Here is a 14,601-nt window from a genome sequence, read left to right as displayed (position 1 = left end):
AAGTCATTTAATCTCCATTGCCTCACAAAAACAAAACAAAACAATTGTTCAGATGTAATATCAGTTAGGGTACTGTATTATAAAAGAGACTCTTCCTTGTATAAGATGAGGGAGCTTAATTTTATTATTTGGAGCTGTTCTGAGGGTAATCTGATGAGTAAATGCAAGGATGCCTTCAAGGAACCAGAGCTCTCCATTCTCCAAATACACTTCCCATTGGCCTGTCAACTAAGAGATAATATTAAAAAATCACCCATTCTTTTGGGTAAAGAGATTTTCCCTGTGTAACGATTGGAATGACGCCACCTGCTGGAGACTTACTGTAGAAGAGATCCACCCATGAAGCGAAGGTCTTTGAGGGCAAGACCAGGAGTCTTTTCTTTGGCGTCAGGAAGTGACGCGGGCTAGTGGGAGGAGGAAGGAAGAGACTGGCGCTCGGTCTGGGGCTCTTTCCTTGGGACTCTGGTGGAGAGTGGAGCTAGAAATGTGCTCTCCCTTTAATAGATAGGAATCTAGGCCTTTCTCTCTCTTTACCAAATTCTTATTCTCCTTAATAAATGCTTAAAAGTCTAACTCTTGCTAAAGCTTATAATTTATTGGCGACCACTCATTAAATAGTTTAGACAGTTTAGCTAGAATTTTAGCCCTTAACACCTGTATGAAAAACACATTCCTGGAAGGAACACATTAAAACTTATTGGATTTCTTATATAAGAAGAATTTTTCACCTATTTGCAAGCAGGAGTTTGCGCTTACCTAGTGTATAGCTTTTGGGAAGCACAATACACCATGGAAAACGATGAGGTTTCTATACTACTGGGGGCCAGGAGGAAGAAGTATGCCTTGTGACAAGGCTGTTATTGCTCAAGTTTTTATGATCAGTGCCATCCAAAATTAGAATGGGTTGCCCCAGACGGTAGTGGAGAAAATGGGATTTCCTCTTTCACAAGAAGTCTTCAATTAAAGATGGAGTGAAGACTTGTATGGACGTTGTAGCAAAGGAATTCTTGGGCAGTTCAGGCTGGGTTTGGTGGCCTCTAAGATTCCTTCCAAATATAGGAGCCTATGAACTGACCGGTTTCTTGCATTTGTCTAGAATAGGCACTAACTTGGATCTTAGGAAAACTGACTACTAATGTTGCTTCCTCTCTAGGCTGTTGTTTATTCCACTGGTGCCAAAGTGGGATTTTTCCAAGGAGACATTCGGCTCTTGACCGATGACATGAAAACCCTACAGCCAACTGTGTTTCCAGTGGTTCCTCGGCTTCTCAACAGGGTCTATGATAAGGTTCGTTTTATGAGTATAGTTAAGTAAAGAAGAGACTAGGTACTTCTTTCAATTCCCTGTGAAGTTTTCAGAGTAGCAATCCTTAAAAAAAAAAATCTTGCCCTTTGGAGCCATAAAATACCAGCAATCTCTAAACCACTATTATCCCCTTTTATATTCCAGTATCTCTTGCTTTTGGATTCTTTTTTAAAAATGACCAAGGGAGGGGCGGCTAGGTGGCTCAGTGGATAAAGCACTGGCCCTGGATTCAGGAGTTCCTGAGTTCAAATCCGGCCTTAGACACTTAACACTTACTAGCTGTGTGATCCTGGGCAAGTCACTTAACCCCATTGCCCTGTTAAAAAAAAAAAATGACCAAGGGTTATCCAAAAAAAAAGTAGCATAGTATTTAGGAAATCTTTAAACTACAATGAAATTAATTTTTCAGTATTTCTCAGTCCATTGCTAAATCCAAATAATGTCAGCAGTATGTGGCATGATGAAAATAGCTTTGGATGTGAAATGAAAAGATCTGGGTTTGAATTTCACATCTGCAACCTATTTATCTATTTGATTTGGGCATTACCTCACCTTCCTTAACCTTTGACACCTCTATAAAATGAAGTTGGGACCATAGTTCCAATTGGATGATAGGTAACTATCATCCCTTCCAATTGTAAATCCTATAGTTGCTAGGGAATTTATGCCCGGGCGTGGGCTGGGGTTATTTCTGAGGAGACCAAAACAAATTTACTCAGCTGTAATGGTTGTTAAAGCTATCCTGGCCTCAAGCGTCTTCCCTATATCAATCCATCCTCCATTTAGTTGCCAGAGTCATTTTCCTAAAGCTTAAATCTAACCATGTTGTCCTGCCCCTATTCAATGTATCCCAATAGCTCCCAATTACTTCCAGGATCAAATAGAAAGTTCTATCATTCAAGATTCTTCATAACTTAGCCTCTTCCTATCTTTCCAGTCTTTTTACACTTTGCTCCCTTCCACGTATTCCCTTCTGTGCAATCCAGCTACACTTGCAGTTATTTCTGCAGGACATTCTATCTCTAGTCTTCCTACCTTTGCTCATACTGACCACTCCCTAAGTCTGGAATGATCTTCTCTCTTACTGGTGCCCCAGCTCCAACCCCTGGATGCTTATGCTTTCAACATCACCTTCCATCTCTTTAATACAGATCTTCATATACTTAGTTATTTACATGTTGTCTTCCCTCATTAGAGTATACATTCCCTGATGCATGGGCTGTTTTTATCTTTCTTGGTACATAGGAAGTATTTAATAAATAGTTGGGTGTTTGTTTTTATTGCTACAGACCAGGAATCTGAAGATAAAATTAAAATGTCATTTATCTTCTGCTTATTTGGTGCCATCCTTGGTGATCTTCCTGTGGATTAGTTTATGTCACTTGTTTTCATATACAGAGCTGGAAGTCTGCCTCTCTTGCTTGTATTACCAATCACATTTAGAGGTTTTAAAGTGAAATAAGAAGATGTGCATCTAAAACATTTCTCACCAAGTGGAACTGTTTTCATACAGGTACAGAGTGAAGCCAAGACACCATTCAAGAAGTTTTTGTTGAATCTGGCCATCTCTAGGAAATTCGGTGAAGTAAAGCAAGGCATTATCCGGAAAGATAGCATCTGGGATACACTCATATTTAAAAAAATACAAGTATGTCAGTGTGTGTGTGTGTGTGTGTGTGTGTGTGTGTGTGTGTGTGTGTGTGTGTGTCTGCGTGCTGCCTATGGGGCAAGCTATGCATGGGTGTTTCCTTTTATCTTTGGGCTTATGCTAGAGGTGGCTTTAACTCCACAAAGATGACTGGGCAAGTCCGTTTGCAACTAGATTGGACCATTTGTACTATAGTTTCTTCCCTTTTTTTTTTCTTCCTATAAAAGGACAGTTTTCTTATCCTCCCTCCTCCCAACCTCCCTCCTCCCCCCCCCAGGCAAATGCCCATTTGTCTTCCTGGGGGAGTCTCACCCCAATGTTTCAGGTACCCAAGAATACAAGGCAGAGCAGAGAAAATTATGCTCTCTGGGCCTTGAAGTCTCCAAACAGGTGCCTTCATGCAAAATCTCTTGGCAAGAACTTCAGTTATTTCACAGGTACAAGGGCTTCATGCTACTAATGAGCTGCATTCCCCTTCTCCTTGGATTCTAATTGCCCAGGCTAGAGTACAGGTGACTATGTGCCTCTTAAGGTCACCAAGTTTACATTTGCTCTTCTACTTGATGGAGAAATAAACTTTGGCTATGGTTTCTTGAAATCTTATTTTTCTGGAGTGCTTGGTGAGCTTTCACTTATCCACTCAGTTTGTTTTTCCTTGTGAACTCATGACTGAATCACCTCAATCAGGTCACAGTAATAAGGTCTGTTACCTTACCTAACACCCCTAGGATCTTGTTGTTATTGCTTGTTTTAATATTGCCAACTACTTAGAGGAAAAAGCATTGAACTAGGAGCACTGGACAACTGGATCAGAGATCTAGCCTCATTGGCTGTGTTGGTAATATAATCCTGGTCAAGTTGTGCAGTTTCTCTTAGCTTTAGTTTTCCTATCTATTAAAGGGGAATAGACTCTCACAAAGTTTGTTTTTTAAAGAACAAATGTGTCTAATAGGTTTAATAGAGTGGCACATAGACATGAGCAGTCTTTTAATTAATTTTGTATGTCTTTCATGTAAAGTCTCCCCCCAAAAGACTAAATTTCTCAAGGCTAGGGACCATATTGGGTTTTTTTTAGATCACATACAATCTACATTCAGTTAGGTACAAATTGATTTCATACTGGGATTCACAGATATAGGGTCTAGTCTCTGCCCTTGAGCATATCTTCATCCCCTCTCCTGTTCCTGCCAATCTGATTTTCACGTAATGATTCCTTGGGTCCCCAATCAGTAAATGACAGAATATTTTGAAAACTTTGCCAATAAACTGCCCAGTGAGTGATATAAACAAGTACTTAGTTTAGCCCAAGCTAATTTCCTGAAATGCTTCAGTGGAGGATTTGAGCAAGGTTTCTGAAGATGACATGGTAGTTTGGGAATAGATTAGTGGGATCTGGATAAGCCAACAAAGAGGTTTGATGGAAAGGCATGTCAGGTAGGGAAATGGAAGCAGCCAAACTCCAGAACTGGGAATGTGCAAGCTGTTTTTGGAATTTAGTGACTGTGAGATTGTCTGACTAGGTCAGAGAGTTTGTAAAAAGGGTCATGGCAGGGGATAAGACTGCTACGGTAGGCTTGGGACAGATGCTGGAGAACCTTGAATACCAGGCTAATGGGTTTGGACTTTTAGTCTATAGGTAATTCAACAGTAAAGATTTTCAAGCAGAAAAGTAACCCAAGAAGTTATTTTATTTTATTTTTTTTAAAAGGGAGAGGTGGTAATGCTGGCTCTGGGTGGAGAAAGCTATCAATTCAGTTTACACAACACTAAAGATAAGAGAAATGAAAAGGCAGGGAGGCTGGTATGATCTAGTAGTGAGAAAGGAGACATGGACTATAGTGGTATCTATGAAGTTAGAAAAAGAAAATGTATCCGAGTACTTATGAAGGAAGAATCACTAGGTTCTCATGATTATATATGAATTAGTATTTGTTGAACTAATTCTTGGTGGCAGAATTGTCTGTTGGATACTAGATCAGTAAAGACTGGGGATTCAATTGTGGTACTGCCATTTGCCCAAGGTCACATGCGATTATTGCTTCATCTATAAAATGAAGGGACTGGATGACATAATCTCTAAGGTCCCTTCTGGCTTGATGGATTAGATTAAACCAATTTCCCCATATGAATAAAAACCTTTGCTTTTCTTCCTGCACAGGCAGGTCTAGGTGGGAAGGTACGTATAATGGTAACTGGAGCTGCGCCTATCTCCTCCCCAGTCTTGACATTCCTCCGAGCTGCACTGGGCTGCCCGGTAAGTTTTGTACTTTTAGAATTACGGAGGGAGGAGTGGCTACTCTTTAAAAAAAAACAAATTGTTTTTGGTGGCTGGATCTTGGGCAGCAGAAATTTGTAAAGGCTTGGCCAAAAAGAAGATAAATTGTTCTATTTGCTCTTATTTGGGGTGGGGATGGAAATTGGACTTTTTGGTGGTAGTTGTTGCTTCTACCTGTGATGTAGCTCAGGGAAAGATTTTTTAAGCTGTTCACAGGCAGTCTAGGTCTGAAGGTTTGTTTCATTTCCCCAGGTATATGAGGCTTATGGTCAGACTGAGTGCACAGCCGGCTGCTCATTTACATCACCTGGAGACTGGACAACAGGTAAGGCTTCTAATCTAACTATAGACCAAAAGTCAAAAAAGGGTCTGATGTTTTAATAACTTTTGGAAAATTATTTTTCTTTATTTAATATATATATATATTACATATACATGTATACACAGTAATTTTACATATACATATATTTATATCCCATATATACTGTATATGATGTTACGATATTGTAAATTAAAAACAAAAAATAAAGGCATCATTAAATTTTGAAACCCTTTCATGACTTCTGGCTCACCCTATAGAAGTTAGAGGAGATCCCTCACTGAAAGCCAGATTTTGGGGGTGGGGGTAATGGGGTCACACAGCCCCCATCAAGTCTGAAGTCAGATAAGTGGCTTGCCCAACTTCATTCCTTCAGAATACATATTACAAGTATAATTAAGGGTCTAGTATTTGCATATCACTTCCAAACTTCATGGATATTCCTTTCTGGTTTGTTCTAGGTCATGTTGGGGCTCCCTTAACTTGTAATGAAGTGAAGCTTGAAGACGTAGTAGAAATGAACTACTTCTTAGTGAATGGGGAGGGAGAGGTATGTGGCATCCTGAAAGAACAGAGCTCTGGATGTGGAGGTAGAAAGACTTGGGTTTCAGGCTATGTGTCCATGGGTATTTTTTTTTTCAGGGCAATGGGGGTTAAGTGACTTGCCCAGGGTCACACAGCTAAGTAAGTGTCAAGTGTCTGAGGTGGGATTTGAACTCAGGTACTCCTGAATCCAGGGCCACTGCGCCACCTAGCTGCCCCCTCCATGGGTATTTTTTAAACTACTCTGAGCCTCAATTCTTTCATCTGCAAAGTGGGGATATTCTACACTTTTCATAGGGTTAGGATCAAATGACAGAATGTATATAAATGCTTTACAAGTCATTCTGATGATGTCAAGAGGGAGCCCATGAATAGTATTTAGCTGGGCAGACTAAATTAGGAAATAAGGGAAGGTTAGGATTTTTTTTTTTTAATGTATGAGGTATTTTATTTTTTCCATTACATGTAAAGATAGTTCTCAACTTTTGTTTATACATGCTTTACAATTTCAGATTTTTCTCCCTCCCTCCCCTCCCTCCCCCTTCCCCTAGACAGCAGGTAATCTGATATAGGTTATATCTATATACCTCTATACATATACATATATATATATATATATATATATATATAGGTTAGGATTTTTTTTAACCTGGTATGTGCATTTTTGTTATAGGTTTGCATCAGAGGCACCAATGTATTCAAAGGTTACCTGAAGGATCCTGAGAAAACAGCTGATGCACTTGACAAAGATGGTTGGCTTCACACAGGAGACATTGGTCGTTGGCTACCAGTGAGTTTCTTTCATCACTTCTGGTAGAGCTATCCTGTGCCCCACCCCAAACTACTTAAGCTTGAGGGGCTTATTTTATGATTCAAGAAAGAAAAGATACAAAATGCTAGTTGACTTATTTTATTTGGTGCTAGTGTAGGATCCATCAGAATTCTTGCTACATCCAGCTCTTTTATGAGATGTAGGGAGACAATGTGATAGAATGGGAAAGAGACCAGGATTTAGAAGTCAGACCTGGGCTTTGACAAAAGTAAACTAAATATTCTTAGGATTATGATCATAAAGCTCATAATAGATTTAAAACTACAAGGGACCTTAGAGGTCACTGGGTCCTACCCCCTCATTCTATAGGTGAGGAAGCTGAAGCCAGGAAAGCGCAAGTGACTTGCCCAGAGTCACACAGCTAGCAAGTCTCCAAGTGAGGATTTGAATTGGAGTCCTCCTGACTCCAAGTATAGCATGCTACTACCCAGTCTACCATCCATTTGCCTTTATCTGCTAGAGGATGTAATCTACTCCCCACCCCCACCCCACCCGGTGCTACTTGCTCAGAGTCACAGAGCTAGTAAGTATCTGAGCAAAAATTTGAACTTGGGCTTTCTGAGTTCAAGTCTAACACTCACTATACCATCTCTCTGTCTTTATGTGCTAAGAATTACACCAATCCTCTCTATACTCCCTTCCCCTTTCCCCATACCCCTGCTGGCAATTTAAATAGGGATATAGAGAAAATGAGGAGCTGGGATATTATAGTTCATTGGACTTTGGAGTGAGGAGATGTGGATTTGAACCCGGGCCTAAAGGTTACTAGCTGTGTTGCTGTGTCAACCTGGGCCATTAGGCTACTTATCCAGATTTTACAAATGAAGAAATAGGCTCAGAGATTATATTAACTTTGTTCTATCTACCTCAAAGGGTTGTTGTGAGGAAAAAATTCCATAAAACCATACGATGCTATACAAATGTGAGCCATTACTGACTGGGAGAGGTGGATGTCCCAGGCTGGGCCAAAAGAATATTAACAGCTGTTGTTCCATACAGAATGGAACCCTGAAAATCATTGACCGGAAGAAGAACATCTTTAAGCTGGCCCAAGGAGAATACATTGCCCCAGAGAAGATAGAAAATGTGTACATCAGGAGCAGTCCAGTATCTCAAGTTTTTGTACATGGAGAGAGTTTACGGGTAATTTGACTAACAAAGTAGTTTGGGGAGTGGGGGGGAATTCAGGAATTAAGACTATGCATTTCTAGAGATGGAAAAAGCTTATGTGAATTCCTCTTGATTAAAAGGCTATAAGATTGGAACTTGGGAATGGCCACCCCATTTTTCTTTTTGAATATAAGTACTACCAGTACATATGTGCATTCTTATAGATCAAGGACCTGGAAAAGGGGAGAGAACAATTGATAGGATTATAGATTTGGAGCTGAAGGGACCTTTGTGATTATTTAATCCAAACCTCTCATCTGACGGTTGAATACAAGGCCCAGAGAAGTTCAACATGGTAGAAAGTAGCAGAACCAGTTTCTGAACCCAAGTGCTCTGACTACAAATCTAACACTCTCCATTAAACCACATGGCCACCTCCAAAATTTACAGAAACTTTTTAAGCCCAAGTGATGAGGTACTGACCACTGAAGACCAGTTAGAAACAAAAATAACATCTTTGAAATGAGCCTAAGTCAATTACAGGGTAGGCTCAAAGATAACACATAAAGGGAGAGATATCCTTACTGCATCTGAAAAGGTGAAAGGAAAAAAATAGCAGTCAATATATATATATTTTTGACTTGTTTCATAGAAAAGTATTTTTGACAGTCATAGCCAAAGAGAAAAAACAGCTCCCTTTCCCTGGGCCTCTATTCCCAATCCCTTTAACTGTAGGAAAGAAACTTCTGGTGCACTTAGAAGCACTAAATCCATCTATTTTCTTTTTAGTCGTCCTTAGTGGGTGTGATTGTTCCTGATCCAGATGTACTTCCTAAATTTGCAGCAAAACTTGGGGTCCAGGGTTCTCATGAGGAGCTTTGCTTAAATGAGGTAAGTTTCAAGAGCATCTTTCATTTATCTTGGGCTTGTTGTTTAAATAAAACAAAAGAGATCAGATGGAGTAAATGATTTTTCTCAATTCCACTTGGATTGGAATGTACAATCTCTCCTCATAATCCTGAGACATTATAAGACTTAAGGAAGGGTTATGTCAGTAAACTTTTATAAGGCTTCTTTATATAAGTCTTCTGGCTAACAAAGACTATAAGCATTTATTTTTTGCTTAGTGTTGGAGACAGACAAAATTGAAAACAGTTCCCTACACTCAAGGAAAGTGTATTCTAAACTAGGGGAAGGGGAGGGGGGCTTGCAGGAGAACTTCCTTGTATACATATAAATATATGTATAACAGCAAAAAAAAGTTCCATTCATACTACCCCCTACCCTGTCTGTGGTTTCTGGAGCTGCACTTAAGTCCCTTGTTTGGTATTCTTAGCTTGTAAAGAAGACCATTTTGGAAGACATGCTGAAAATTGGCAGAGAAGGTGGCCTCAAGTCCTTTGAACAAGTAAGTATGACTTCAAGTCCAAATGGGAAGCAGGTAGCCTCCAGCAGTATTAAGGGCCAAACTACTCTTTCTAGGCTGCATCCCTTCATCTGACATTTTTTTTTCTTTTAAGTATACCTGTAGTGATTAATGGGCTTAACAATGCTTAGTAAAAATTTGTAGTAACTACCTGGGAGTTGTTTGGATTGTGTGTCACTAACACAACTAGATTGTAAACTTATTATGGGGGAATAGAGAAAGAAATTAGTACACTAGAAGTCTTGCTTTTGTCAGGGGTATATGTGTAGTAGTTACTCATTGAAATAGTGACCTGAACAAGGTCTGTCTAATCTTCCTATTAGGCTAGATCTCAAATCCTTCTATCCAACCCTCTTTTCCACTCCCCCCCCCCCTTTTTTTGGCAGGGCAATGAGGGTTGTGACTTGCCCAAGGTCACACAGCTAGTTAAGTGTCAAGTGTCTGAGCCTGGATTTGAACTCAGGTCCTCCTGAATCCAAGGCCAGTGCTTTATCCACTGCACCACCTAGCTGCCCCCCCCCCCACTCCCTTTTTCTCTTCTCCTTTCATTGTTTTCACTTGAAACATAAATAACATGTGACATTACAGGGATAGAAGCCCATGGTCTTTGATAGAAAAGATCGCAGCTGTGGTCAATGTCAGTAAATTGGCTTCTAACAGGTTTTCCCCTCTTTTCCCCCTCCCTAGGTCAAAGACATCTACATTCACCCAGAAGCATTTTCTATCGAAAATGGACTCTTGACACCCACACTGAAGGCAAAGCGGGCAGAGCTTGTCAAATACTTTCGGAGCCAAATTGATAGCCTATATGACACTATCAAGGAATAGCTTGAGGTACTTCTGGCTGAAGGGGCCACTGAGGCAGACTGCTCATTCACTGTGCTGCCTTGTGTGGGGTGGATCACAAACTTTAGGTGCTTTTTGGGGCGACTTTACCCATCCAACAAGGAAAATCCGATGATCTCCTTTTCAGTGAAGAGGAAAGACTCCTCATCTGGGATTTTGACCTTTCCTCATATTATGCTGCTATCGTGGGTATATTTAATAACTTCATAGGCATGCCTTCAAGGTCTGAGCCCCACTTTCAAGCTTTCTGTTTTATTAACTCACTCACAAATCTGTGACAGGCAGAAAGGCCCACTGATGTGACTTCATTATATCCTCTTCTTTTTCCTTCAGATAATTCTAACTGAATAATAGCTCTAACATTTAGGTGCTCTGGTGTAACACTAACAAGTACCTTTCCATCTAGGGAAATCCAGCTGCTTGGTCATTAAAACCACTGAAGTTAAAATGTTCGAAGTCCAACGATGACCATATACTTCTGTGAGATATTGCTATCAGAACAGATTTTCATTTCTAATTGGCTAGGCAACAAGGGAAGCCCTTTCATATACACTGTTTTTTGGATCAGGTTTCTGGTCTAACACAGGCCACAGTTATATCTGATGTTTAAAGTGGTGGGGGCACCAGTATTCTCCAATAATGTCTGGCCCATGATATACTGATTCTCATAGGGACACTAAATTCAAAATGTTGTCCTCTATGTTGCTCTTTACTGTAGTAGCCTGTGACTACATCTCCTTGCAGTGTGTTGCTGACTTGGAAACCACAAAGGAAAAAAAGTCCTCTTCCAGTAAATCAAGCAAGTCCTAGGTAGAAACCAGTCAAACTAGGAATGAAGACCCACTGACAAGTGAGATGCTACCACAACTGTAGATCCAGAAGAAATTTCCTTCCACAAAGGAAATGGTCTTTCATCCTTTATGCATCTCAGCTACCATCCCACCAACCCAACTCCCCAGAAATGATATATGCTAATTCTCCTCACAAATGTAAACATTTTACAATAAAATATTGCAAATATTTATTGTTTGAGGCTTTTCTCTTCAATCTAGTAAGCTCTTTTACCTCCTCTCTTACTGTAAGAAATAAATCTCATTTACTTATAGACATAAAACAGGACAGACATAAAAATGGATCAGCTAGTTCAGCTATTTTTACAGAATTGGAAATTGAGAGCCAGAAAGGTAAAATAACTTCAATCACAAAATGATGTGAACCCAGGTTCTTGGATCCCTAAGAGAGAGCATAGAAACTAGACAACTTCAACTATGTCAGCCATTTCTGATAAGCCCTTATATGATTGAACTTATTCCATCTGATATAATTATGAGATGTAGTTTTGGGACACATATAATATAGAACTACCTCAATCCCTCCTCCATCCTCATAACGTTGGTCCTTTCCACCAGAAATGTGAACTGTTAACCTTAATGTTTCTTTTCTACTTGCAACCTCACTTCACCTGAGAAATTTTTACATGACCCCAGGTATACAGCATATAAAATAGGTATATAAATCCAACGTTTAATGCCAAATTTTTTGTGACCCCCTCCCACATTCAGTTACATGACCCCACATGGGGTCAAAACCCACAGTTTAAGAAGCTTTGGACTATGTGACCTCTATGGTCCCTTCCGGGTCAAAGTCTCTGCTCCAGTTTCTTCCTCATCTTCCTATATTCCTTCACACTAATGTGACATTTTTACCAGATGCAGGGGAGTAACATTGTGTATTACTTATTATTATATTTTAGAATAAGGGGGGATCACATGATGTAGTGCATAAAGAATTGGCTTTGGAGCCAGGAAGACCTGGGTGCAAATCCTGCCTCTGACACATACTGGCTGTATCAACCCTGGACAAGTGATTAACCTTTCAGGTGTGTAGATAATTCTTGGAGATTCTAAGTTGTAGAAAAGGTACTGAACTATACTGGTAGCAGGCCCCTCATCTGGGGGTTCTTTATAGAAATCACAGGTTCAGTCCCTATTCTGAGAATAAGCTATCACATTCCATTGCCACATTCTTGTCATTAGCCCCATTTTACTGTCTTTACTAAGTCTGTGTTGTCAGATTAACTTCTTTGTTTTGTGATCATCCTGTTACCCATACTTTGTGCCTTTGCACAGCATATAGATGAAGTCATGGGTTTAACTACTGAACCTTCTTTTTAGGTAAAGCCTCCCATCAATTACTGGTCTAATTTTCTGGTATTCTTTTCCTTCTAATCCTGCTAATCACAATAACAGATACCTTATCTTTACAGATATCTGCCAAGCCAACTGTGGGCTGTTTTTATCCTCTAATTTTAGTTAAAACAGCCCTTGATTGGGTCATAAGACTACAAGTATCTGAACCTTTTTTGATGTTCTTCAAGCCCATGGCCTTCCTGCCCTGCTCCTTTGCATCTGCAAACTGAATCATTTTCTGGAAATGATCTCACTTCTTTCTCAGCTGTCTCTGCCAAGGCTAGCCCACTCCTTCCTTCCTCTTTGCCATTGATTCCATCCCCTCACTTTCTCTGTAAGTTTTCTCTCTTGATCATCTACCTCATGCATTTTTAGTCTCCTCTTCTACAGTGACTCCTCGTTTCCACCTACAATATAATAGTCAAAGTTTGACTTCAGGGACCCTGCCTTTGGACTGAGATTAAAAAGCCTTAGGCCCTCAGGGTTTTTCTCTGTGTAAGCAGAGCCGTCCCTCCCCCCAATGCCCCCACCCCCACTTCAGGGGAGCTGAGAAGCCCCGTGGGCCTTAGGGAACTCGGGAATCCTGAGGGGATATACCCCGGAGATCCCAGGCTAGCCCCAGCAGGCCCCTGGCAAGGCTGGGCGTGCAGCAGGGGGCCCCTCGAGCCCTGGGTGTGGTACACATGGCTCACTCCAGCACCGCCCCCTCAGTGTTAGGGCTGCCAGTGAATTAGCTTGGTGTGTGCCAGGGGCGCAGGGAGCCTGAGGTTTGAGGGGAGAGAAGGGATATATAGCCTGGGAGGTAGAGACACTGGCAGAAGTGAGAGGTGAGAGAAGTGCTTGGGGGGTTGTCACGACAGTACATAAAGGCGGTTTGCAAAGGAGACTGAGGCTACAGTAGTGAGAGAAAAGTTAAAGAATGAAGCAAGGGGCTTTTTGCGGTGAGGGGATGGAGAGCAGATGATGCTAAGAAAGTTGCAGGCGAGGCAGAGTAAGTGCAAGTGGCAGAAGGAGAGAGGCATGCCAGAAAGCAGTCAAGTTGTACATCTTATTTTCCTGTATTCTTATTTCTGAATTGTTTTGCGTAAATAAACCCTACTTTGATTATTTAGAAAAGAGGCTGTTTGCTTATCAATTTGGGAGGAGCAGTGTGGAATTTTTAAACAGCCCTAACAGACTGGCTTAGGAAATTAATAGCAGTCAAATAGCCAGGCAGTCAAAAGTCCACAGATTAGGGCCCAGTCAGTAAATTTTTTTTTACATTTGAATAGCACCATGAAGGGATTTATTGCCCACTTATAATTTTTCTAAAGTTATAATTTTTCAAATTAGGATAAGTTAATTTTTTTATACAATGCTAATGTCTCTTTATCCTTATTTCACTAACCTTTTGTCTACTGGAACATCTTGTCTCAACTCTGTCAAACCTCTGGAAAGAAAAGTTAGCATTACTGAGTAGGCTTCTCCAAAACATGACTATGTCCTTTTGCAAGGTTACTATTAACCACTTCCAAAGCTAAATGCCTTTTCCAAGTCCTTGTCATTCTTGACTTCTTTGTAGCACTTAATATTAGTGACTAACCTTCCTTCTGTGTAATCCCCTGCTTCGAGACGATGCCTTCCATATCTGAATTAGATAGCTAGTACATCTCCTTATCTCTCGTTTTAAGAACAAAACCAACAACTAACAAAAATATGTAAGATCAAGGGATGAAAAATTGCTCTATACAACTAATAATAGAAATGTAAATCTGAGTACTTCATACCTAGCAAAATGGCAAAGATGACACAAGATAGAAATGGTTGGTGGGACTGTCAAAAGATAAAGAACACAAACATAAATATTTTGTGAATCTGTATATATATTGAGCTTGGCACATAGTAGGCTTTTGGGGGGGGGGAAGGGCAATGAGGGTTAAGTGACTTGCCCAGGGTCACACAGCTAGTAAGTGTCAAGTGTCTGAAGCCGGATTTGAACTCAGGTACTCCTGAATCCAGGGCCGGTGTTCTATCCACTGCACCACCTAGCTGCCCCCACATAGTAGGCTTTTAATAAATGCTGATGGACTAACTGATAGAGGTATGAATTAGCTCAATCACCAGGAGA

The 14,601-nt window shown here is 40.5% G+C and overlaps 1 protein-coding gene across 5 annotated transcripts in view; it reads left to right on the top strand.

Moving 5' to 3' along the window:
* The window catches only part of ACSL5 (acyl-CoA synthetase long chain family member 5), a 56,141-nt gene extending 44,816 nt beyond the window's left edge, over nucleotides 1–11,325 (top strand). For 2 of the 5 annotated variants that reach the window (XM_043982537.1, XM_043982538.1), the window contains exons 12-21: nucleotides 1,154–1,288; nucleotides 2,820–2,954; nucleotides 5,113–5,208; nucleotides 5,482–5,554; nucleotides 6,010–6,098; nucleotides 6,765–6,881; nucleotides 7,923–8,066; nucleotides 8,823–8,924; nucleotides 9,370–9,441; nucleotides 10,147–11,325. In XM_043982537.1, the coding sequence (XP_043838472.1) occupies nucleotides 1,154–1,288; nucleotides 2,820–2,954; nucleotides 5,113–5,208; nucleotides 5,482–5,554; nucleotides 6,010–6,098; nucleotides 6,765–6,881; nucleotides 7,923–8,066; nucleotides 8,823–8,924; nucleotides 9,370–9,441; nucleotides 10,147–10,287 (1,104 nt within the window). In that variant the 3' untranslated portion in view covers nucleotides 10,288–11,325. The remainder of the gene's footprint in view (nucleotides 1–1,153; nucleotides 1,289–2,819; nucleotides 2,955–5,112; nucleotides 5,209–5,481; nucleotides 5,555–6,009; nucleotides 6,099–6,764; nucleotides 6,882–7,922; nucleotides 8,067–8,822; nucleotides 8,925–9,369; nucleotides 9,442–10,146) is intronic. The other 3 variants (XM_043982540.1, XM_043982541.1, XM_043982539.1) reach the window with 3 other exon arrangements.
* Nucleotides 11,326–14,601: the final 3,276 nt, after the last annotated feature.

The sequence above is a fragment of the Dromiciops gliroides genome, chromosome 2, assembly GCF_019393635.1.
Source record: "Dromiciops gliroides isolate mDroGli1 chromosome 2, mDroGli1.pri, whole genome shotgun sequence".
Classification (NCBI taxonomy): domain Eukaryota; kingdom Metazoa; phylum Chordata; class Mammalia; order Microbiotheria; family Microbiotheriidae; genus Dromiciops; species Dromiciops gliroides.
This window is presented reverse-complemented; position numbering and strand designations above follow the sequence as displayed.